We start from the raw sequence: 25,581 nt of genomic DNA, 5'->3' as shown, positions 1-25,581 counted from the left end.
CTGTCGTGCGCGTCGACACGCGTGGTATCACCCGTCCGCAGCGCAGTGGCCGACTACCTCGTTAACGATAAAATATTATCACTCCAACAAAGGCGGGGGACTCGAGCAGCCAAATTGAACATCGTTTCACCCCCCAACTAGTCTCCCGTTGGCGGAATTCGTCGAATTCCGGGAGAATTTGCGGCCGCCGAGACGTTGCGCCATCGGGCCCAGCTAGCGGTGCGCTGTGCCGGACTTTCGTTGGTCAATCTCTCCAAGTGACCTCCCGAACGTCACGCCAGGCCCCACCGGGACAGGTGATATCCAGTAGGGCCATCCATTTGGTTATATACGAAACATTGGCCACTTTATTTATAAACTTTCGTGGACTGATCCGCCAACATGGCAACAGGACCTCAGCTACGCCGAGAGGAATACGTTATCCGACGGAAACAAAACATGGCGCGAAAGAGACCGCGGCGCAGAGCGAGAGAGTGAGAAATGCTCGTATGCTAAATCTCAAATTTGTTCTTTATTTATGAGGCAAAATTTATCATTCCACTTGGCAGACATGGCACGTGAGTGGAGGGGTTCCTTTTTATTTTATTTGTTTTTTTTTGGGTGGCCGCTTTGGTTTGTGTGTTTTTCAGGAAAGCAAATAAAGTTACGAGCCAAAACAAGAAAACACTTTCGCTTTATCATATCCACTCTTCCTCTGGGAGGCTAAGCAATGGGCTGCCAAACAGCTGAAGCCGCGAAGAGCCGCGCTTGGCCGAGCGACCCGAGGGAATTAACCATCGTGTGGCTCCACGGCTCTGTCCCGGGGATCGCTGTAATAACGACAATGGTTATGCTTTCGCATGATTGGGGCCGCGATGCCCGGAGCCCGACGAACCCGACGACGGATCGTTCGGTGCCTAGCGGCAGCAGCAAATTAGTTTCGTGACTTTGGCTCACTAAAGCGTTTGTGTCGTGGACATTCGGAACGGCCGAACAGATAAATAAATCTCACGCCTCGAACAGAACCGAGCAAACAAACCTTAAAACGATTCTTGGCGTTGCTCTGGCGATGATGCAAAACGGTCCACGAGTCGGCCCCTTCGCTAAACATCTCTGTTCGTTTAACTCATAGGAGTATTGACCTTTTACTCGATCTATGTTGTCGTAGGTCTCCCCCAAAGAATGCCCAACTCCCAACTCCTTTCGGACGATTATTACGCACGGTCTTGCATTTTGTTCTCGATATGCTACGAGGGCATCCCGCTGCCCGGTTCTCGGTCCTCAGCGTCCGATCTAGCGAGCTCTAGCGACACCAAAGTACCTAATTGTCTACCGTTTGCCACAAATTCTCACTTTGTCTAGTCTTAGCTAAAGCTAATACAGATAACTGTGTCCTTCGTTTTACAATGTTGACCTGGCCTGCCTGGTCACCCCGCTAGTTTATGGTTTGTTTTGCCTTCGTTTATGGGGCCCTCGAGCTCCGCAACCTGGCGACTGCAGACCTGCCGGTGCCGCTGCACGGGCCGGTTGCATAAAAATTGCCCGAAAATGGTTCCGCAGCGCGATGATGGCGTAGGAGAACTGCGTGCGTGCGTGCGTGCGTGTAGTTTCGGTTTGGTAAACAAAATCAAACCACCCCGGCACGGCCCGGCCCGGCCCGGTTGGCCACAACCACCAACCGGTTCGCGCAGGCCTCATTAAAAGTGTATAACTTATGAATTCATATTTTGTCCCCTATAAACTTCCGACGACGGCCGGTGGCCTGTGGCTGTGGCTGTTCGCGCTAGCCGTCGTGGAGACGGAGCGTTACTATTTTTTTCTATTCTCTTCATCTCTCTTTCTCTCTGTCCCTGTCTTTCTCATTCTCTCTCGGGAGAGGAACATGAGGAGATTGTGGGCAGATAAATCCGAGATCATGCGGAAACGAGAGACCAGAGGCTTATCAATGCCCACGGCGAGCGAGCAATCGAGTCGAGCAGTCTGGCGGGCTCGTGGGGACGTCAAGTGCCGCAAGATAAGGCCCGTCGGACCGCGGCCTTGTGCTCGTCACAAGATGTCAAGAGAAATTAGCGTTCGCGGTCTTCTGGGCGCGCAGATGCCGCGGCAAATCCTTCGCTCGGCACGGGAATTAACGACGCTCCCAAATGGCTCCGTTGGAATGCGTAATGGGGTTTCTCACTCAGCCCCGTTCCCTCCGGTCGGTCCGTGTCCGCTCAGCCGTCCTAATGCCTTCCACTGGCCTTGTTGTTGTTGCTCGTCGACGGCTTTTCCGAATGGATTTCAATAAATTTCACCCCAAAAAGATCAACATGTTCATCAAGCTTTATGAGCCGTGCGACCAGCGACGGTCAGCGCGGCCTGCTGATAATGTGTTTCCCTGCCGTCCAGTCCCCTGCCCGTCCAGTCCCCTGCCCGTCCGTCCCACAACCCCGAGAGGCGACTTTGCAGCTGTGCTCCGGTTCGCGGGCATCGATTGACCAAATCTCGCGCTAAATGACGATGTCGCCGATCCGGGAAACCGGATCGTGTTTATCGTTCGGCGAGTTTTGTTTCTTATTATTATTTGGCTTTTTTTTTTTGTAGGTCTTGGGGTACCTCCGGCTCACCTTCTTGGTGGTCCGTCGGCAAAAATGTATGGAAACCCCATTAAAGAAGCAACGAATTGCCCCGCAACAGCCGAACATAAACGAAGTGATGTTTTATTTTAATGCGAAAATGCAGCTCACACGCCGAATAACCGCCGCAACCATCGGGGCGTCGCAGCGTGGGCCTGTTGCTAACCCAGTTAGCCCCGGGGGCAAAACCCAGGCATTCCGGAATCCGGTGCGCGAATAAACGAAGTTGCAAATTGAATTCCATTATTTCTATAAATGTGAAAGGAACTCGCCTATAAAGGTCCAGCGAATCAACGAAATTCCGAATAATCCATTACCGTCGGTGCCGTTTGTGTATCGGTGTGACCGGTGGAGGCATAAATCTTCAAACGAGCCAACCGACCTCGGGGCACGCCGGGTGATGGCGGCGACGACGGTGGTGGCAGATCCATCAGGATGGCAAACGGCAGCGGATCAAGGCAAAGCTTCTTTTATTCGCACACTTTTTTTCACTCCCCGGCGTGAGTTTTCCACTAGCGAGATTGATTTTAATTCCGGAAGCCACAAACTCGCCAAAACAAATTAATATCACCGGATTAAGAAACGAAAAAATGCACACACACAATGCGCTGTGGACACGCGGACACAAATAGAGACGGAAAAGGCGCAGAGAAAATATGCAGAAATCGGCACAGCCGCAACGCGAACCGCTAAAAGCTTTATCGGCCCGGTGCGGTGGCTCCCTCCGCCTGCCCGAAAGGTATTTGCATTCATTAAGGGAAAACAAACGATGGGTTTGGCAGGTCGTGGCGACCGCGAGGCGCGGTTAATGGATTTCGGATCCGAAGCCACCTTCTTCCGCACGAAACTGTCATATTGCCGCGCGAGAGGGCGCATAAATAACGATAAAGCCCCAATAAATCGGGTAATTTGTATTCAATTTGGTCCGGGTACCCGATCCTTCAAAAAGCCCAGCGCAGTTGCGCGCTGCAGGGGTGCGCATTCAAGCGCACAACGGAATTCGTTGCACATCGTTTGGTCCTGCGGTTCCTGGCATCCCGAGGTAAGAAGCGGTGATAAATGATAATCTGGCCACCGGCTGAGGGCAACCGATCCTTCGATACTCTACACGCTCTTACGCGGGGTCAAGAATGTCGATCGATTCAGGACAACAAATGATCGCCACTCCTCGCTTTCGTGAAAATACGACACTAACCTCATGAGCAAGCACTTTGCCGGATAATTGTGCTGCTTGCTTTAACATAAAAGTTGGCGTTGATCGCGTCCGCTGGCGATCACATGCTGTCAACGCGTTGAGTTATCGCATCGCATCGCATAAACACTTCCAATTTTTCAAACTACCTTAAGTTCACCCGCACAGTTGGCAAACCGTTTGAAACCCAAGTCCGACACGAAATGAAGACGTCACGTGCTAATAACTTGATCCACAGCCGTATGATTATCATAAACTGTAGTGCGTGAGCAGCAACATTGAAAAGAATACAATGATCATTAGTTAATGACTGTCACGGCGATCAAAACGGACTCACTGTAAGGATGCCCGTGTCTGCCAGAGACTGATAAAAGGGCGTTAAATGAAAACCAAAATTCAGGTCCCGTAGCTCGATTGGGCGATCGTTTCGTTCGTTTTCCTCGTGATTCTTTCCGTGCCTGGCCTCGGAGAGGCATTTATTTTATGACTTAATTCTGTTTTTTTTTCCTTTCTTCTTGCCATCCGTCTGCCGCATAATCAAACAATCGTTTCGTGGCCTCGTTCAATGGCAAACACAAAACTCACAAACCGTAACAAGCCGAAGGGCCGTCGGCGGTCCATAAAATCGATTCCCGTCGGTCGCTCGAAGCCGGATAAAGTACGGCGGCCGGAACGCCCATCCATCACTGGCCGAGTGCCGGGCAATCAAGGACCTTAGTAGCAGCCGTCTCGGAAGCCGCACGGATGATGGCCGCACAATGGGTAGCGACAAGCACATGATGCTGTCGGCATCATCACCGAAAAGCCGAAAGGCGCAATAAAAATAACAAGACCACTAGCACACACACACACGCACACAGACACGAGTGGCCACGTTGGCTGAGAATCGCCCAATGCCACCGCATCGTGTTCGCCGCTCGTCATCGTTTTGTTATTAACATTTTAATGCACACCAACCGCCGGGGGTGCCCTTTCGAGAGCTACGGAGCAGGGATAATTTGCCATCCTGGCGGTCCTTTGCTGGGATGCCGCGAGAAGAGTAGAACTAAAACGGAGCCAAAAAAAGAAGGCTCCGTTCCGTTCCACTTTGTGACCACCGCGCACACAAAAACAAACGGTGGATCCCAAACCGAAGCACCGGCCCCAGGTTGGACCCTTTTGCAGAGGCTCATTTACTGGTTGTTTGTTTTCTTCCGATCCGCACACTCTCCGTCTAATGATGGACGGCGGTACAGTGACCGACCCGACCCAGAGACCCCAAGGAGGTTTGCGAAAAGTTGGCATACCGTAAACCAAGACCCTTCGCCTGAAAGAAATGCACAACGCTCGCCGCTCGGCGGGGAGAGGCTGCGGTCTTAATGTTTTCATCTCGGCTTGACTGATTGCGACCTGCGGCCGATTTGGTGCCCGATTTGACCACCAGGACGACCACGCCGGAGACCGCCCAGGATGACGGGCCGTTTTGTTTTTTTTTTTTGTGCGGACGTTCTTCTCCACATCATAATCAGCGTCCAGCGATATTAGCGTGAATGTGTGTGTGTGTGTGTGTTTGCCTTACGATCACTTGGCGGCTATGCTGCTTCTTCGCGGACGCATTAATCACATCCTTATGCTCTGGGTGACGGGGCCGCCCAGGACGTCCATTGTGGCTAATGCACCGTTTCAGCCGCATCATCATGCGCGCCGCCCTGCTGGGTTCCCCACCGGTATTCATATCTTGCTTCAAAGCAGCGATCACGCGGCCGCAGTAGTTATGATCCAATTATGTAGAATGAGTTGATTTCAATTAAAGCAACGGCGGGGCGGATCCTGGCGCGAGGCGATGATAAGAAAACAACACGCGGCTCCGTGGGATCTTTGGAGATGCCCACGGAACACGGTGAGCATGATTTTCCAGAATAGGCATCAAAACCCACGGAAAGAACCCCTCAGCAAGCTTATGTAAACATTGGCCGGCATAACAGGCATAATCGATCGTCCGAGCGTTCTGTCTAGTAACGGATCCTCTTCGGGCTGGTACCATGAGGCAAAGCTCAGGTGAAGGTGTTTATTACGCGTATTGGAATCCCGGATTTGGTGTTCGCGCCGCCTGCCTGACGGCAGGGCGCGACTCGTTTTCGCGCTCGGCTGGTCGGGTGCATAAATTAGCGACCGAAGAATTCCTCGCGTCAAGGTCGCGCGATGTCACCCCGCCCTGGGGACACAAGCCAGCATAGCACTCGCTGGCCGCCGCCGCCGCCGCCGTGGCGCGTTGGCATTTCTATCCATTAGGACGGGCGCGCGTTGAGTAGAAAAAGTTTCTATTTTATTCCTGTCCTAACACGCTGATACATCTCGCCGAATGATCACTCAATCGATCCGTCGCCTCAAGTTTGCCTTTTTCACGTCGTTCGCTGTCAGAATTGAAATGTTACCTTATAAATCATCGTTAACGCAGCGCGGAAAATTTCCCCAAAAACATGTTCTCCCTGCGCTCGGGCAGGTAGCAGCATGGCACAGATTACATTGTCGGGGGAGCCGCCTGGTCGGTTCCTGGGCCCTCCGGTTGCACCGTCCCCGCACGTATAGGAGATCTCTCATCTTCCACATGTCGATGTGATGAAAACCGATAAATCGATTAATCTCCGGATCTCCGGTATCCCACGGAGATTCGAAATGGGGGCCACAGTGACCCCGACCGGCGGGCCACCGATCAATAAAAAGATCGATAAATAAATGTCTCGATCTGATTCCGCGGGTGGCCATGGATTTTACGGTGGCCGCCGGAAGAGAGCCGCACCAAATCGTATACTAATGCCCTTGTTAATTATAGATTAAGCATGTAATTAAGATCTCGTTGGGACGATAAAAATCAATTCCAAGAACCGCTCGGCGCTCGTGTTGCGCAGGTATGCGAGCATTACTCATCGTACAGCATCTGACATTAGTTTCGTCCCCTCCGGAGCTCCATTTTTGCTGGAGCATCGCCCCGAAGACGATCGCCCGCTGGAATGTCCGGTCACCGGCAGAGACCAATCAAGGTAGAATTAACGTGACAGCTAGAAGACTACTCAGGCACAAAGAGACACACAAACAGCATGATCAAATAAAGAAACCCGCAGCATAAGAGAAACAGCGACAACCTGCCGGGCAGCACTAGGCAGCCGTTCGGGGCCAGGCGCCAAGAATTTCGGTTCGGTTTTTTTTCTCTACGATGGAGGGCGGCCAAACGAAATCTGGTAAATCTTGGAGTGTCGAAGATCGGCCGTAAAACATCATCGCGACGATACGATCGAGATGGAAATGGATGATAAAACACAACCCAGCATAGAACACCCGAAAACCTTGATCCGCGGCGAATGAGGGGCACTCGGCGGAGGTTCTATTGGGCGAAGGGGGCACATGACAAATTAGGTTCTGAAGAGGTCGCAGTATCGCCAAGCGGTGTCGTTGGGTGGCGATTATAATTTATGAAACGAACGCTGTTTTTGACGGAACGGAATGACTTCGCGTGGAATGCAGAGGTAAACGAAGTGGTTGATGTATCAATTTGGATAGATCACTTAATTGTTTCGCACGAACGGCAGAAGGACCTTGGAGAGGCCTCCACAATTCAGCGATAAATTGGACAGTGACACCGTTGATCCTTCGCCATTGACATTTCGGCATAAAAACCTCCGGCGACTCCGCTCTAACGATTCAAGCGAGAAGCCGGAGCCAGAATCGCTCAGGCCGGAATGTTATATCATCATTATCTTGCCCATCATGGTCATTGGCGGTGGAGGTGCTGCCGAGTTTATGTACACGAAACCAATCGCCAGCCCATTTACTGCCGATTTTAACGACTGACTTTTCACGATCCTCTGCCTTCGTCGGTAGAGTCAGTGCGGGAAGCACGCTAAACGGCACGCTTCAACTGGCAACTGTCGGCCCGTCACCTAGAACCCCGCGGACAATGCAACCGAAGCCTTGATAATGGCCTACACCCTTGCCCCCGGTGGGTTGAGATCTACGGAACAGGGCGGCACTTTATCTTCCAGCACGCGCTTCGACACCACAGAGAGGCCGACTCCGAGGCCGGCTGCTGAGCGCGCCTAGCGGTCTCAAAAGGGTCGACGGCGGAATTATCGTCTTGAAGGAAGTGTTCGAAAATAAAACTGCACACAGAAGGAATGCAAAGCTTTGAGCCTGGCAAAAAAACGCCCGGCTCGGAACAAACCTCGGGCTGCCTTCGCGCAAAGTGGGTGAAAGTGCTAAGCTGCCCTAGACTGGGTCCGGGGCACGACCCGGGAGGGAAACGAAAACAAACGGATGGAGTGATGGCCGCTCCGCCGGCGAAGCGATAGGAAATATTTTATCGCAAAAGATATTTCTTATGTAAATACGACATTTTTATAGCGCGATCTCAAAGGCAACGAGCGCTATCGTAAATTTTACCATCTTATTACTCGCCTCGAGTCGGCCTCGGTTCAGCCTCGCGATGGTCGCACGGCGGTTAAGCCTCGACGCACGGACCGGTGGTGTCGATCGTGGCGCAAAATCGCCGCCCAATCATTTTGCTCGATGAAGCCAATTGACGATTGGCAGTGCGATAAACTTTACAGCCTCGTCATTCCAGCAGCATCCCCTTGCGTGATCGGCAACCATCGGCAGGAACCGAGGAGGTGGTTGGATCGCTCTGTACGCACATCCATCCGCTCCATTGGGCGCGATCTAAACCGTGTTGTTGAATTTCCGTAGTAATTATGCAAGAAAAAGAAAAATAAAATAGAAATAATCACCAACACGATCGCGTGCCCGCGTGATCAGGGTCCGCGAGGGTCCAGTCGGTTCATGCCGAGACCGCGGCTTTCGAAGGTGTTGATTTAATTTATCACAAATTGATTTCTACTTCGGCGACCGATCCATCAGCGAATCCCGCGATCGGATGCGGGTGATCACGCAAGATCAAATAAAATATCTACCACCCGTGCCCGGCGACATTACCATAGTAAATGTGTATAATTACTGAGCAACAAGTGCAGGAACGGAGATACTTTGAAGGTGAGTAATTACCCTGGTGTTATGCAGCGCCGGTTCCTCGGAGGCACTTAAAATGTATGAACTTTTTATTATTATTCAAATTTATAACCCGTGTAATGGGCACTCTTCAGCGGGGCAATAAATTGTCAGCGTTGCGCGCCGCCCCGCAGCGTCTTATCGTGCAGTGCGGCCCTAAGCAACATCTGCTCCCAACGCGGCAATCGATAAACCCAAGTTCTGCTCTTAAACTGTCGGTTTGTCCAAAGTTCAATCGATAAGCGACTGGTTCCGATTATGCCGATGATGTTCGATGATATAATGTGAGACCTCCCGTTGAAAGCACGTCCGGATTCCAAAGTGGATCCATTAGGGACATAAGCTTCCAATCCGTTGCCTCTCCCAGCGACGATACGGCGCGGGATCGTCTTCTTCATCGTCGCTTGTCGCGGAACCCAAAGAAGGTGCGCACGTAAAAGGTGGACCACCCAGAGTGCGGTAAATCAAAAAGTTATCAACATAAAAATATACACGCATTAATAAGATACCCGCGGTGTTTGGGGCTGGAGCGAGTCCTGTTCTTTGGGCCGCCAACTGCAACAATACAGGCGCTGGTTTGACAAAACTATAACCAGAACCGAATCAGTGTTACAAGCAATGAAAAGTGTTTTGGCTTTCAGACCCCTTTGAGAGAGGACAGAAATTAAAGACAAAGTCACACGAAAGTAGGACCACCGTATTGGGTGGCGTTTAAGAAATGCCATCAAAATGTACCGTTTCCAGCGCGCGGACATCAATCATCCGGTGCTCTGCTTTACCGGTCAGAACCTTTCTGTAAGTTTCTGTGGACCCATCAAAATCTGGAGTTCTGGCCGGCGACCAGTGGGGCATAAAAACACAGCTTAATCTGCACTCAAACAAACACACACGGCTGGCGATACAGAGTTGAAGGTTGATTACGAAGATTGGTTAATAAATCATCGACTCGTGACGGGCCGCGGAGGAGATTCAAGCGGCGCGGGATTCCTGAATGTCCCACAACAGCGACCGGCAACAAGTTGTTTCCGAAGGTAAGGCAAACATTTGGAAGATTAGTGCGACCAGCTAGCTCCCCGGGACCACTAACTTCGGTCCGACATATCGGAGCGTGGGCCGAAGCGATGTTGGAATTTAATGCTTCTTGTGAGATGAGAAAAAATTCAATCAAATTTTCCTCCATCCCGTCGGCACAACGCGGCCAAAGCAGGTTGACCGGGAATGAAGCCCACCGCGCTCTGATGTCTAGTCCGTCCCAAACAAGTCCGTTGCCATCTGGATTCTACGAACGCTCCCTACATGACGCACGCGCTCTCTTTTCGGCGCGTATGCCGTCGAAGGCGCTAAGAACATTGACCGAGCATCGATCATCGGCCAATCACAGCGCGATGGCGCTCCCTTTTTCGGCTTATTCGTTTACCACGGCGCACGGCAGGAGATGGGACCGCTTTCTTCCCGGGTACCGTGTGCGCGCATCTTCCGAGAACTAATACGATTTTAATGGCCGGTCGGTAAATCAAGTGGCGCATCAGTGACGCTGATCCCGTAACGGCCCGACCGCCAACCATCATTGCCGGCCACCCACGGAGAGCGGAAGAGATAGCGAGCGCCGGGATGCGCCTGACCTTGGTGCGGCACTATGCTAAAGACTCCACCCCGCCGGGGGGTGGTCGTACTTACCGAAGCAGGTCGGACAACATTGGCCCTTCCGGGGTGCGATTGGGTTCGAGCAGGGTGTGTAGCACTTCATCTCCGACTGGGTGACCACGCCGGAAACGCACTTGTAGTGCATGCAGGGATCTTCCGGATCGGTCCACTCGGTGCCACTGTCAATCTGTCGGCCCTGGAATAAACATCCTGCGGGTGCCATTCGATGGTTAGACCAAAATGTAGGACAACTTCGAGCGAGCTGGAGATACCCACCGATACACTTGTCGCAGCACTCGTCGGGTCCTTTCTTTTTGTAGATGTAGCAGTCGTCCACTGCCGGGCAGCTTTCTTGCTCGCATTCCACGAATCCGTTCTGAAATGGTAGTCAAAATGGCGAAAACCAAATTAATCAGTCAGTTTCCCCTTTCGATACACAAGCTGAACGCATCCTCATCGCGCTTCGATAAACCGATAAATCTTCGTGTGCCGTTGGACGGAGTTGTAATCGTTACAAGAGACCACATGGATTACAAACCATTTCTTACATTTCCGTGCGCCATTGTCTCTGCACGCTACTTTATTACTGGTGACATGTGCAAGCTGCGGTAAGAATGCACCAAACTGCCAAACGGGTGGTCGCCAAAAGCGGTGACGTTGGAGCTGCACTCTCCACGATAAGCGGCTCATGCATGGCGAATCCTGTCAGCTACCTTCCGCTAACACAACATGTTGGCACAATTTCAACAGCAAACTGGAGCGAAAAGTCCAACTGTCTGCGTTGTAATAAACCAGAAAGAATTGTGCCGTTCACCACTTCGGACAGCACCGGTGGAACTTGCGGATGTGCGGAATTCGGTGTCAAGTGCCGCCGTTATCCTCGGGGGCCAAGGGCAGCAAGCTGAGCCACATGCTGGGATAGAATGGCGTTACTTGCCATTCTAGCAAATCTGCCTGATCAGTAAGATGTTTTCGATTTCTTCGCCATCGTCGGCATGGGACATATAATAAGATTTGGCGCCATTATTGAATTCCAAGTCGCCGGAACGAATTTTACGAGCCCTCCATCTGCACCGTATCGATATGGGAGCAATAATATTGGTCGAACTTTTCACATTTTGCACTGAAGCGGCCGTTGTATGGGTAGCTTAGTTTTAGTGTGAATATTTGATTACATTAATGATGTTATGGTTATTTTATGACAACACCCATTGGGTAGCGAATGGCGCGGAACGGAAGTCCCCGCATTGCCTGCCACTCGGACATTTTTGTTGGGGAAAACCCAAGACAGCGTCGCAAACAGAGTGGCTGCACCCGAAAAGGTTAACATTACTTAACCTTTAGCATTAGATCGAGCAGACGACAGATAGTTAAAAAGTGTCGTGTTTAGAACTGTCGGTCTTGACTTTGGCCGCCTTGACGCGGCCCTACAAAGGTCACAGTGTGGAGCTGCATGGTTGGAGATAATGAACCATAAACTGCAGTCGTCGCTCCGAGTAGACAGCCGTCCGACACTTATCCAGCACCGAGGACGGGTGCCGATTTCAATGTTTCTTTTCTTATTTTTACTTCCCACTCCCGCTGATAAGCCTCGCTCAATCCGGTTCAGCATAAACTTGACCTGCCGGCCCGAAGGAAGCGGAATAAAACGCGGAAGCAGAACGGATTTTACGTTCCACTTGCAGGGGAAGTGTAGCAGTGTATGTGTATCGCGCGTGGCGCCATTTTATGGCATGCAAATGGGCCGGTGTGTGTGTGTGTGTGTGTGTGTGTGTGTAGGTTATCATGACTAGGCATGTGGCAGCTGCTTTGTGCCACTGTGGACTTGCCCAATTGAATGGGCTGGCCAGATAATAATACGTCCATATGATGCAAATAGTTTTCATTCAACGCAAATCTGTTAATGAACCGACAGGAACGCATTTGTGCCGTTATTTCATATAAATTGGCGCACTGTTTGAGCAACAACGCGCCATAGTAGAGAGTCAGAAAATCTATTTTAAGTAACTCAGAAGTGAAGTCAATATTGATAATGTGAATGAGAATCACCACATTCTCAATTTACTGTAATTGTGGCATTACGTATTCAAAACAAAACGTCACAAAACGATTACCGTCGCCCCAAAGGGACTTATTCGTTTTTCTAGTACCACGGTGCGAGCCAGAACCGTTATGATAACTTGTCGAGCCGGGCGCCAATTAGAGATACCTTAATTGCATTCGGTACGCGAAATTCTATTTAATGCACATGTTATGTGCATTCGATTCAGATCGCGAGAGTGAGAGGCAAGGGCCAGGGTGGGATAACGCTGTCCATTAGGGCGCCGACGGTGCTGTCGAGTCGAAAGGGGGTGCCTATTAAGCCGTCACTTTAAGTGAGTTTAATCGTACTTGTATCTCATCATCATCATCATCAATGGCGGCGGCGCAGCAGTGAACATCATCCGCACCATCGTCACCGGAACATCAATAACATCGTCATTATCATTATTATCGTCAGCAGCTCCGCCGTTGGTCCGATATCAGTGTTGGCGCTATTAATAATATTATCAAACGATCATCGTTTCGCGTCGTCGTCGTCGTCGTTGTCGCCGCGGGAAGTTCGTCGTCACTACCGTCACCGGAGTCACCGTCGGCCAGGCCGGTGCACGAAGGTGTCATGGCGACAGACGCCACTCGCCCGAGAGTGGGTGCCTCGCCGCCGACGACGGCGACAGTGCGCGATTAACGCGGTGCTACCGTGCGAAACTAATCGCGTCGCCGTCGCCGCGGCGCTGGACGCCATACACTAGCGTCATTCCGATGCAGATCATATATCCGACCGACCGGGCGCGCTGGTGTCCTCCCACCGCCGGGGACTCCCACCGCCGCGGTAACGGAATCGCAAGCTGATTGCTATCTTTACCATCTCATTACAGCGCTCTGGAGCGAAGTTCCCGCACCGCGAGAGAGAGAGAGAGAAACCCGAATAAGTATAGATAAAATGGCCAGCAATCAGCCCGAGGATAGGAATCGAATGAAGCCGCTCCACTCACACAGTATCCCCGGCTCCATAAAACAATAGTATCAGTTTAGTCGGACGCCAACACTGCCCCGTCCGACTCACCGGCTGGCCGCCACGCCAGAGGTCCCCCCTTTGTGGTTTTCCAACGGCGGATACGGGTGGCGCCAGCCGCTGAGCGCGTTTCGCGCAAAAAAACACTCGAACCGAGAGAACGGCACTCGGCCCGGTGAATAACGGTGTTGAAGGTGGCGCGGGCTCGAGAGGTTCTAATGGACGGTTTGGTGCAACAGAGTGTTGCAGCGAGTGACAATGTTAGCGTGTGGTTCGGCAAGGAAATCGAAGGAATTACTGCCTTGAGTTATCTACTTGGTATCTAACAATAAATGCGTAGCGTTGTGTCCTTGGGACTTTTTCGAGTTATGGAAAAGTAATCCATTTCTGTGCTTGGTACATTAACGTTCGATAGTTGCTCTGTGCCTGAAGCTGTGGTTCTCCCTCTTACACACACACACGCGCACGGAGAATGATTGGCATCCATAGAATTAAATATGTTAATTGATCGCACGTCCGAACCAAACTGCATCGTCTGCCATATCGACCACGCGCAGCTGAATTCATCTTTCAGTGTGTGTTGTTTGTCATGAAACGGAGACACAAAACTGTCAATTCAGCAGCCGAGCAGAAACTTTAAATATTAAAGCATTACCATTTTTTGTAAACATATCTATTACGTATACTTCCACACCGCATGCATAAAACATGGATACAAAGTTTGCCCGTTCAACCACTGCTGGTCAGTGGAGCCATTTATTTTCATTCTCCAAAGCCGTCCCCAAAGTTTTGCCCAGCAGACGCCCGATGCTAAAACGTACGATACTCAGGAATCGAAACGATAAATACAATTAATGCTGCCGTAAATATTGTACGGGGTTCTTCTCGCCGTCGATCGATACAATGCAACTCGGCGGAAAGGCAAAACCCATTAGCAACTGGCCGAGAACTGCATGGTAGAAGGTAAAAGCTTTCACACAGCTCCCATCGTCGAGTATTTTACCAGACCCAAGAGAAACTCCGTTCAGTGTATTGCATCTTACGGCCAAGCAAAGTGCCGGTTCTTTCGAGGCAAACACATCCGTCCCGGGGTGGCGCTGTCAATGCAAGCGAAAATGTTATTTATGCTCTGTAAAATGGATTTAAATTCAGTCTCGCCTTTGGCGCAAGCAACTCACACACGCTTAAAAGAGATGCAGCCCACAGAGAGTGCGATATCACGAAAAGGATACAAGGAAAAGGAAGCCAGCATCGCCTAAACGGAACCGCTTCTCACTTCTTCCGGAACTGTGCCGCAGTGGTGCAGTGGTGAAGCAGCTTCCAAGAACCCAAGCTTCCGGTGCCAGCAACAGCCGAGCCGAGGCTCAGCTACGCTTCGCTGAGCACTGACCCCAATGAGGGCAGCATGATTTATGCTAGGCTGTACACTGCCGGGACGTCCCCGCAGCCTTGGGCTCATTTCCGGTGGCCTCCAACCCAAAGCGCTTCGCCAGGCAGTGAGCCAGCAAGGGAAAATCCGAGCTCGTCACCCAGCGAATGCAAAACTTTCTTCGTGACTGTCAATTTCTTTCCGATTCGATGTGCTCGGGCTGTTTTGTGCCCTCGCTTTGGATGAATTGGAAAATGTTCTTGAAACGTTTCTCTTCATTTTGACACTCGTGCACTCAACGAAAAACGAAACATGTACAGCAAAAGGCCCCAAAAAGTTGAAAGGTTTTGTCGGAACCGTTTCAACAACCATGCGCCTCCACTGACTCGAAACGGCGCCCCGATAAGACGACGGCTCCCGATTGGATGGAACAAAACTTTGGAACAACTTTCCTATTTGTTTTGAAGACTTTAACGTTTTCTAGTGGCCTCTCGCGCGAAGCAAGGTTTCGCGCTATGGCACTACAAGCTTCGTTTGATAAATCGTTTATTCAGATTGACATTTTCTCCGATAGTGCCGACACTAATGTGATCTCGAGATGATAAATCATGCAATCTTGACACTGAACTTTGCTGAACAACTTGTCGGTTCCGATGGCACCCGATAGCGCTGTCTCCGCAAAACCGAACACCTGAGTCATGCGTCGCGCGTTGTAAACCCCGCAGAGCCCTCCGGCTCCGTCCACTGTCTCAGCCTTTATGGGGTCTACGGTCTACGGCTCCAGACGTCTGCCAGCCACCGATCGCTAAGTGATGCTTTGCGTAAATAAGCGTCGCGACCGCCGCGACCAGCATCGATTGTTGGGCGCGCAGGCAGCATATGCTCGGCGCGGCCACGACGTAATGCCACTCATCGGCCCACCGGCTAAATGTCAGCCCCGACCGAGCCGTGGCCGTATGTCGACAATTTAATTACGTTGATGATGATGATGAAGAAAAAAACCATAGCAAACAAGTAATCTTCGGGTGGCGAGTCGCGGCAAACGGGCGACAGACCGGCCGGCTGACCGAGGCGGGGCAGGTGCCAATGATGGCGCTCTAAAGTGTCCGATAATTTCACACCGGGCGTGGAGCATAAATTTTGCACCCCACAGTGTAGATGTAAATTGACACGGACAGAAAAGCTTTGGGGTCAGATTCATATGTTGATTTTTATTTAGTTTTTCCCATGGGATTTCAACTGACAGCAATCGATCGAAAAGCTCATCTCGGCTTATTCCACCGGAAACGAACTCAGAAAGCGAAAGTTCCCTATTCTCTACGCACGGCCTTCGCTTTATGGCCAGTTTCTAAACATAATCGCAATTTTCTGAAGCCATTCTCAAAGCCTCGTAGTAGATTCCTTTTGGCCAATGGCCGGATGTGGACGGTCTTGTGTGGGCCAATGGCTCGTAATGCTATCTCCTTTGCATCTTTGGCCTTCAGCTGGATACCAACTCTCACTCTCTGTATTTCTCACTCACTCACTCTGTCTAGAGTGTGTGTCTCTATCTCTGTCTCTCTTTGTTACTCTATCCATCTCTCTACAGCCCTCTCCCTCATGCTCGATTCCGATGAATTACTCGTCAAACCGCCACTGGAATCATGATATGCAAATGACTTTCTATGAAATTTATTTATTTTCATGCAATATTCATCAACGTCAATCACTAATCGTTACGTCTGTACGGAGCCTACGGGTCGAGCCTCGGACATGTCCGAGCCAGACTCGGCATAGCTTGGGCATCGTTTTATGCGAACGGCCCTCGTGCGCCAGGACGCTTATGCTGGCGGTACTCAGTCGCCCAGTGCCACTGATTGTCCGTGGAGGCTCTTGGATGAACACTGGATTTGATCGACACACACGCTGACCATGGTGACACTCGGTCACTTGAGCAAGACCCAGGCGCGGCCAGACCGCACCGAGAGCACAGTCAACAACGCTGACCCTTAATCAACGCAAATAACTTTTGCAACCAAAGACTAACCAAGTAGCGATCTGCGAAACAGGGGAAATGAATGGTTTGCATCACTTAGTTTGTGACAGCAAATGAGAGCTTGTGGAGGATGTAAAAATACAAAACAGGCCATTACATATAAAATAAAAATATGCAGTTTATCGAAAAGAAAGTGCAACGGCAAACTGGGGAAATCGAACATTAAGCACGTCGCAAGTTACCTCCAAAATACGGCAGATCATGAGAGGGGCGACGGAACGTGTCGGGCAGAACTTCATATTATCAGTTGGCCATCGTTCGCCAACTCAACATGAGAAAACATTAAGAAGGTGCGAGGTGCTCCATAGGAAAGCCGCACATTCGCCAACACACACACACACTCAACCGAAACCGAACCAAAAGTAACCCCAAAAATCGTTGACCCACATTCTGAACCCACCACAACATCATGTTTTGGCCCAACCAATAAATCGCATTACGGGATTGAAGGACGGGAGGTAACGCAGAGGACGCAGGAGGATCTGGGCGGAGGAATGCCTGCGCAAGCCTGGCAAGGCGGCGGACGGCATAGTGGTGGCGAGCAGAGGGAGCATCTGGTTACAAGGTCTGGTCGAAAATGGACCCTCACTTCACACATCAACGCCACTACAGAGCCAGCAGCAGCTTCGTGTGCCTTGCGGGTCGCCTGGTGGCAGGTGCGCTGGTCGATCAGAGCCCTGGCAATGAGGGAGCAGCAAGCAGGTTCGCCGATTACCTTTCGCTTGAAAGTGGAGGAGATTATCGAATTTTGTCAATGTCCTCCAGTTCCGCCAGCGATCGTTGGGCTGCAAGAAAAGTCTCGTCAAACTGCGGTTGGCTAAGACCTGAAAGAAAGCCCTGCACAAGTTCCAGGAATTCCGGGAGACATTTATGGGGCCAAATTTATTTGTTTAATGCACAGCCCGGATCGGAGTGTAACTACTTCGATCATGACAGACAGAGAGAGAGAGGAAGAGGGAAGTTGGAGAAAGAGAAGGCGCACCACGACCTAAAACACGATCACCCAAAGCAGTACATGGGACCGAGAGACGGGCCATTCCAACAGCAGATCGCGAGATGAAAGCGAGATGGCCTCCAATATCGTGTTGGATCCCATCAGCAAACGAAACGATCTTGTATGTCAAGTGAGCAACAGAGCGAGAAAGGGGTGATCGTGCATACCACTCGCGTGTGCACACGTCTCACTCAACCGTCGCGACCCCCTTAGGTCGCTCAATCGGCGCGGCCATCGCCGCCTGGCATGCCGCCGAACGGCCTTTATCGACCTTGTTCATTGTATAATAACACTCGGCCATATTTCTTTTCATATTTTTTATGCTTTGCTTTGCTTTCTTCCCATCACAAACCTCCTCCTGGACCCCCGCCGGCGAACCGGTTTCCCTTCCAGGCCACAAAACTCCCTTCTAGGCCGCCCCTTGCGCGCGCCCGATCGCGCGCTCGCGCTCGACTAGAGATTTCCGATTCCATCACGATCCGATCGGTTTGCCTCGTAGCCATTGCCGCCCAGCATGTCGATGGGCCATCGCTTTCGCACCGACTGGGCTTTCCATCGCCTTCGGTTTCTTGTGTCTCTTTCGCTCTCCTTATCATTCGCGACAATCCTTTCTCCGTGGCTTCGGGCGATGGGCGCAGGTAGGCCAGCGAATGTCAGGCGCACCTGTGCGTCTTGTGCGAGTGTGATATGTTTTGTCGGAGTTTCTTGTTCAGATTATGGTATATGTTTCACAGCGTCGCAGCGATTTCGCTCAACCACAACCGTCGTTTGCTGGGCAGAGTCTGACTTTCAAGTACACGCTCACCAATCGAAAGGTATTTATAGTGATCGTGGTGGAAACTAACACTCGCGGTGTTTTGCGAAATGGCCTCAGCCCCTTCCACAAGAAATTAAACAATTCAACTCGCCGCAAAAAAGAGCGATTCGAAGCGATTCCAAGAGTCGCGATAAACAAACTCGCTAGCACGTTAGCTAGCCATCGACGCACAGTCTCTTCTGCCCAGCCCGGCAGACACCGATCGGCTGCGAGGCCGGAGAACCTGTAGCACCACCTGTGGCAGGCGGTTCGTAGCATCGCACACAGGTGGATCGGGCGGATAATGTTTCCGATTGCCTCGGCCAACCCGCGGCGACCACTGCGCCATGCTGAGCGAGAAATATCTTTCCGCAAGTCTGTGCGCGCGCGCGCGCTCGCGCACGCTGCTGAACACGCGACGGCTTAATTCCCGTTCCCCCGGGGGCGCAGAGCCTCTATAGTGAACGTTCTGTGGACCCAAACGTCTTCTGTTTCCAAGCGATACACTAGGCAGAACCGAAATAAACAAGAAAATGTAAAAAATCTGCGAGCGACAACCTGCTATCGTGCGTACGCGAGCCACCCCACGAGGGAGCTTGAAGATGGAGAGCGAGAGAGAGAGAGAGAGAGAGTGCGACAGAAATGAGAAGATGGAATTCCGGAGTCTCGCATCTGGTTTAACTTCCTCGCAAAATTCGCGGTGGAGGAGGTTCGCGGTATTTGCTTGCATTTGCACCTACAACGCGCGCAAGGTCCGAGCCCAGAATGAGAAAGCAAGCGAAGCACGAGAACGAGAGGGACAGATCCGTGACGCAAGGGGACCCGCGCGCACGCACGCGGAACATTCCGTCCGATGAATACTAATATTGTTTTTTTTTTCTTTTAATGTATGCAAAGATTTTAATTTCTCCCCTTTGGCGGACAGGAAGAGAACTCTGGGACGAGAGAGTGACAGAGAGAGAGAACCTATATCGGATCTCGCGCAGTGTGCCGGTCAGTCTCGTGTTGGTTTTTGTAAGATGATCGCCCCACACCGCAACTCGGTGGCAGTTGACCGGCTCGTCTTCGTTGCTGGCCGTTCGGTTACAGTTTGCCGTCGGTCGTTTGGTGTGAAGAAGACAAGACAACAAAAACGCGCTAGAAACCGGCGTCTCGTGGGGGTCGAGCTGTCTCGTGCCATTTCATGGTTGGTGGCAGACCCAGCGAAACGTCTAGCCCGGCGCTGGTAGCTGAACTGGAGAATCCTCTTCGGTTGATTTCCGCCGAAGAATCTCAACCAGCTCCGCTCCGCGTGGCCTCGCGGCTGGCGAGCCGAGGATCGCCTGTCAACTTCCCTCCAGGGGACGGTTATGGCCGTGTCGGTCTGGCCAGGTCTCCTGACGTACGCGAAAAGGCCGGGCTCCGGAGGGTAATAAAAATAAAAAGTTCATTTTTCCATCGTCGTGTTTCTAGACTTACGGCGGCGCTTATCGTCGCGTGGTGGGCCCAGTATCTGTTGGGAGCTTTGTGTTTTTAAAACGGTGGCCCCCGGTGATGGCTAGACAAACTGCCGGCCTCGAGGGGTCGGGGGATCTTCTTGTGTGGCCGCTAAACTGACCTGCTCCAATTTATTACAGCACTAAAGAGTGACAGAGAGAGAGAGAGAGCGAGATGCAATCTTAATCTACAAACGGCTACTGTTGCCGTTTATGGTTCAAGAACTTAGACTTAAGCCCTCCGTTCCGTTCAGTGGCGGCCGGACAATGTCTGCCCACCGGTAACGATGTGCTTCGAACGAAGCTGAAACTTCTTCGATTCCTTGGCAGCTTTCTGGCCAGATCTTGCTGGACCACCGTGCTGCAACTGTGCCCTAAAAACCAACAGTAGCGCCGCACTTGAACCGATCCCGATGTTAGCATTTCATTTACGTTATTTGTTCGACAAGTGGTGGAACGTAGTTAACCACTCACGGTGCTTCTGTCTTCCATTGTTGCCATGTCTGGAACCAGGTTGTTTACCATCCCGGGCGCGCTCGTTTACTTTTTGTTCCTTCACATGTTTGGCTCTTACAGAAGGTATAAGTCAATAAAACCCTTTCTAGCATGCCTTTTACCGCCATGGCGCCTCCAGTGCCAGGATAACACTCCGGACCGAAGACGAAACAAAAACCGCACCAGAAATCGACCGATCGGTCAGCGCGTCGGGTAGGTAGCAAACATCTTACAGTGCATTCTTCCCAGTTCCTTCTTCCACACTTTGGATTTCTTGCGGGCCCGACCATGAGACCAGGCCACCGGCTACGACGAAGGTTTTACATCCATGAATGAGGCACGGTGGCCGCCATTAAGAACCGAACCTGGCGCCGGAAGACGGACACTTCAAATTGATCACCAACGGTGCTGGCGACAGCCGCGCCGAGTGTAATGGATTGAAGCCTAAGAAAAGCCATTCCCGGTTCCGATACCTGCCGAAAGGTCCTGCGCCAGAGACGATGGGGCACAAAACAGGACCACGGCGACGGCGGCGAGGACGTCATGTGTCGTCCGTAGAAGAACCGGGCCAACCAAACCGGAACGAATGGGCAGCCTAAAAAAACAATAAACTTTGACCCTCGATACGGCCACTTACCTTACAGATACACTTGAAGCACGGCATGCTGATCCTGACCTCTTCGCCCTCGTTCGTACACGGTTCCCGGTATCCAGCTGTGGGACAAAACAAGATCGGAAAAATGTTGTTGTTTAAATACACAAAAAATCCTTTTTTAATGGAACGAAGATATTCATTCATGGCCGGTCACAGGCACTTCAAGAAAAGGCCGCCAAATGGAGGTCGCCGAAGAGGGTTCCGTACAAAATTGAAGTTCCTGTCGACGGTGCCAATGCGTTGAAATAACAGAGCAAAAACCATGCGTACCAAAGTAGGCTCGTCACATTAGCATCAGTCCGAAGGTGTGTCCGCGCCATTCTCTGACTCAGTCCCAGTAAACGGCGCTATTACAATTCAGGTGCACAAATACTCACCGCCGACGCCAGTTAGTGACCACTCGGCGTGTGTTTGCTCGCTTTTTGATGCGATTTTGCGTAGCGCTAATTCGAGGCGCCCTGTGGGGTGACCATTTGGGGTGGCGTGAAATATGGCATAAACTGAGGCCAACTTCAAACGAAACCGCCCCATTTGAACCCCCGTTAGCATCCCGAAAACGGCGGCCAACGCACCAGGAGACGGTATGAAATCATCGCCGAACAGAGGAGCGTCAAAAAGTCACAGATCTGTGGACGGTTTCGTGGACAAAACATCGGACTAAACCTGCGATGTCGGGCAACGCTCAGGTCCCGATATGGCCGCAACGATCCGCGACTCTGTATGTGTGTGTGCGACTGACCATTTATCACACCGAACCGGGGAGGACTCTTGACGGGACCTGTCACACGAGCGAACGGCCCGGTGCGCCGTCGGTTGGCGTCGGTCATATTTCGGTCCGAAAATAAATCAAAGTATTTATTTTTAATGCTCCGCGGGGGCTATTTTTAGCCTATGATACCGTTTCTTTCTCTTCCTTCGCAAGCCGGTTTCCGTGGGTGGACTCTGTGTGTGTATGTCCAGAGAAAGTCCGTTTTTATGCTGGTAGGAAATTTCATGAACCACTCCGAGCCGGAGTGGAATGTGTTTTCTGTCGTCCTCTCCCAGGTGAATTGAGGACTCCGTGCGAAATCGGCAAAAAAATAATCCAAAAGCGAGCTCACACGTGGTGGACGACGTCAGCGGTCTCTCCCCCCGGGAGCCGATCCTCGAGCGACCCCTCCGAGCGGCCGCTTGTTTGCTGAGATTACTGACCAGAGCCCCAGTTGTTTGTATCCGGCTCCGGGGCCAACCCCTTATTAGCGTCTTTGCTCTGGAGCAGCTCCACTGACGTCACGCCACACTCGGTCCGGCCGTCACAAACCCGTGTTTTCGGGTGAGGCGGAAGTTGGGCACCCGCGTCAGCTGTGGGTGGGACCGCTACTGGATCGGAATATAAATTGTGATACGGAAAGCAAACAGGATTATCTCCCGATTCTCTCCCTGCCTTCCAGGGCCCGTTGCCCGGTGCTTAAGAGTGGTGCCGGTAGAACACATATTTAGTGTTCACACTTCGGTCCTCTTCCGAGGCCTTTTGCGGCCGTATCCGATAGCTGGCCGATGCGTCTCTTGGCGTGCGATAAGCAACAAGCGTCCCACTAGCAGTTGTACGGTGCAACAAAGTTGAACGGGTCGTGCCATGAATGAACCGGATTCTGGGGCAGCGCTGTGCATCTGCAGGGCTGCGCGTGTGTTCCGGAGTTCCTGTCGCGAATGTCAATAGCAGCTCCCCGCTGTTTGCGCTCCGGTTGACAGCACTCGCCGTCCCGGGCGACGCTGGCGAGGCGAAGTAAACAAACCTGCCGCCGCCTTCCGTCCTCAGAAGCGGACAAGCTGTACCAATAGTAATAAAAGTAGCAACAATAATAGGCACGCCAAGCGCACTGAAGGTGAGTCACGGAAAGATGACGTGCAGCGCCCGTTCACATGAGAGCGACGATGACGACAGGCGCCCCGACAACGACAAGGACGGTCGCGCGTTGCGGTATTCTGTTTCTGCCAAATATTTACATCCTCGCCGGACTCGGAGCCGCCGCGTTCGAGACACATTCGCTTTGACGGTGTACGTCAGAACTTTTCCCACACTTTCCGCCGCATCATTAACTGTCGCTGTGTCGGTTTTTTCGGCAGAGAACGTGGGCAGCGGGTGCATAGTTTGTAGTTGGAACCGGAAGTTTGCACTGGCTGCAAGTGGAAGCCTCAACACTGTCCACAAAGTTACTGCGGCCCGAGTATACATAAAGACTCCTCACGATGGGCAGGTAGATTCGGGCGACACGATGGAGCGCACTGGGCGCCCTCGGCACGCTGGAGAACTTGAAACCACCAAAGATGTGGCTGAAAGGAAGGCGTCCATGTTGTGCCGCGAGATCCCCTATCCAGATCGGACAAGGTCGATAGTGCAGATACGTGCCGATCCGCCGCCGATCGTCGTGATGCTCGTCTCGTGAAACATATTTTCCTATCGGTGTTTTCCTTTTGCACAAAAACGCAAGGGAAAATACATTTTAAACAGCGATGACACCGCACGGCCGGCCCTAGGGCGGCCATCAGATGCGCCGAGGTGATGGAACTGATAAGCATCGAAGCGACATCATTGCAGCAAGGCACGAAATCGCATTGTAGCCTTCAACACCTCTCGCAAGAGCAAGATGTATGCAGCCCTCTCCAGTCTTCGCGCGGCGCCGGACAGGAACTAGGGGTCCGGAATACCAGTCCCAGCAGTCATTAATTGCCACGTTTCCCAACGCCGTTCGCCGGGACAAGGCTTATGGCACATCGTGTGTGTGTGAGTCGCTGCAACAGGCGTCATTAAAATGGCCAGCAGAGCCCCACCAACATCAGACACCTTTTATCAAAAACGATTAACGAAAGTTTACGCGAACCGCGTCCCCGCGGTCGATCGCGAGCCGTGCCATTGCCAGCAAGTCCGATCGTGAACAGCACACGTACCGGGGGTTCGCCAACCCCAGGCGCGATAAGATGCTGTGGATAAGACACTAACCAAGCCACGGCCGATGGGAAGTTTCCCAGACGGCGTCGTCCGTCGTTCGTAAACATGATGTTGCCGTTTACTCTGCCCCTCTCTGTCTCTCTGACGCTCGGACGGACGTTCGGAGCAACAGTAAACAAAGTCTGATGAGGACTTGGTATGGTAAACGGTGACAAAAGCGTTAATCTCGTACTGGTTTCGGCGACATTATTAAAATGGCGACATTATATGAACAAAGGTCACAAACGCGCAACCGTTGACCTACACAAACGTGGCCAGCGTATGAATTGGTGGTAGTTTGGGGTCCATTGAACTTGAGGCAATTAATTCCGCCAATTGGACATCCACCTGCGGGGACCACGAAATGTCAAAAGCAGCTATGTCCGTATTTCGCCCGAAAGATATGGAATCCCAGTCGTCGGCCAGCAGCAGCAGCCGAATTCGTTGTTGGAAGGATGCCGGACGTTTCTGTTTTTCGGTGTGCGTTTTCCTGCATTCCACGGCCAGTCTGCAGTCAAACGCCCAAAAAAACACAGAAAAACTGTCGAAACCATCATCCGGCATCCGGTGTCTTGCTCGATCGCCCATTACGTATGAACCATCCTTTCACCGTTTCACCGTTTCTTATGTTTTCCTCCGTCAGCAACCCCGGTGCAAGTGAAAGGAATGTGCCACGCGTGTCAATTCGCTTTCCCGATGTTCCGCGCGACCCGTCCTTTTTGTGGCTTGTTTGCGAACGAATAAAATTTCATCTCGAAATAAATATGCATTCGGTCAATCAGGCGAAATGAAAACCGGTGCACAAGAGAGCGCGCTGGAACTTAATGCTACAGAAGACGGCCGATAAAACTTACATAAAGAAGCACTGGCCTTCGCTTGTCGCACCAGGCCGGCAAGGATCACCGCAGCCGCCAGCAGGATGCTTAGGCTCGGTCGGCCGGGTGCACCGGAACGCACCATGTTGCCGCGAAGTCCCGGTGGCGGTGGCTGGTTGGGGTTCTGTAGCTTGCTCGACACACACGGCCGTCGCCAAGCCGTGCCAAGCAGCAACCGATGTCTGGCTCCGTGCCGTCGTTATCGTGATGGTCGCACTGTAAATCGAAGAACGAAGTAACACATTGATTAGAATGTAGCCGAAGAAACCTCTACGATGGTTGCTGCGAGTGAGTGGAGTTCTCGAACTCCAAGAGGCCCGTCTGAACGCCGCTGGCTGCTGGATCAGCTGGACCGGCCGGGGCGAGTGAAAACATTACAAAAAACAAACACCGCTAT

At 51.8% G+C, this 25,581-nt stretch overlaps 1 protein-coding gene across 1 annotated transcript in view; it reads right to left on the bottom strand.

The window, feature by feature from the left end:
• The window catches only part of LOC128277547 (BMP-binding endothelial regulator protein), a 33,135-nt gene extending 7,857 nt beyond the window's left edge, over positions 1-25,278 (bottom strand). The window contains exons 1-4 of the mRNA XM_053016021.1: positions 25,164-25,278; positions 21,324-21,400; positions 10,744-10,843; positions 10,501-10,677 (exon numbers count right to left, since the gene is read on the bottom strand). Of these exons, the coding sequence (XP_052871981.1) occupies positions 10,501-10,677; positions 10,744-10,843; positions 21,324-21,400; positions 25,164-25,269 (460 nt within the window). The 5' untranslated portion in view covers positions 25,270-25,278. The remainder of the gene's footprint in view (positions 1-10,500; positions 10,678-10,743; positions 10,844-21,323; positions 21,401-25,163) is intronic.
• Between the last annotated feature and the right edge of the window lie 303 nt (positions 25,279-25,581).

Source organism: Anopheles cruzii, chromosome 2 (assembly GCF_943734635.1).
Source record: "Anopheles cruzii chromosome 2, idAnoCruzAS_RS32_06, whole genome shotgun sequence".
NCBI classification, from domain to species: Eukaryota; Metazoa; Arthropoda; class Insecta; order Diptera; family Culicidae; genus Anopheles; species Anopheles cruzii.
Note: the sequence above shows the minus strand (reverse complement) of the source record. Positions and strands in the feature narration are given on the sequence as shown.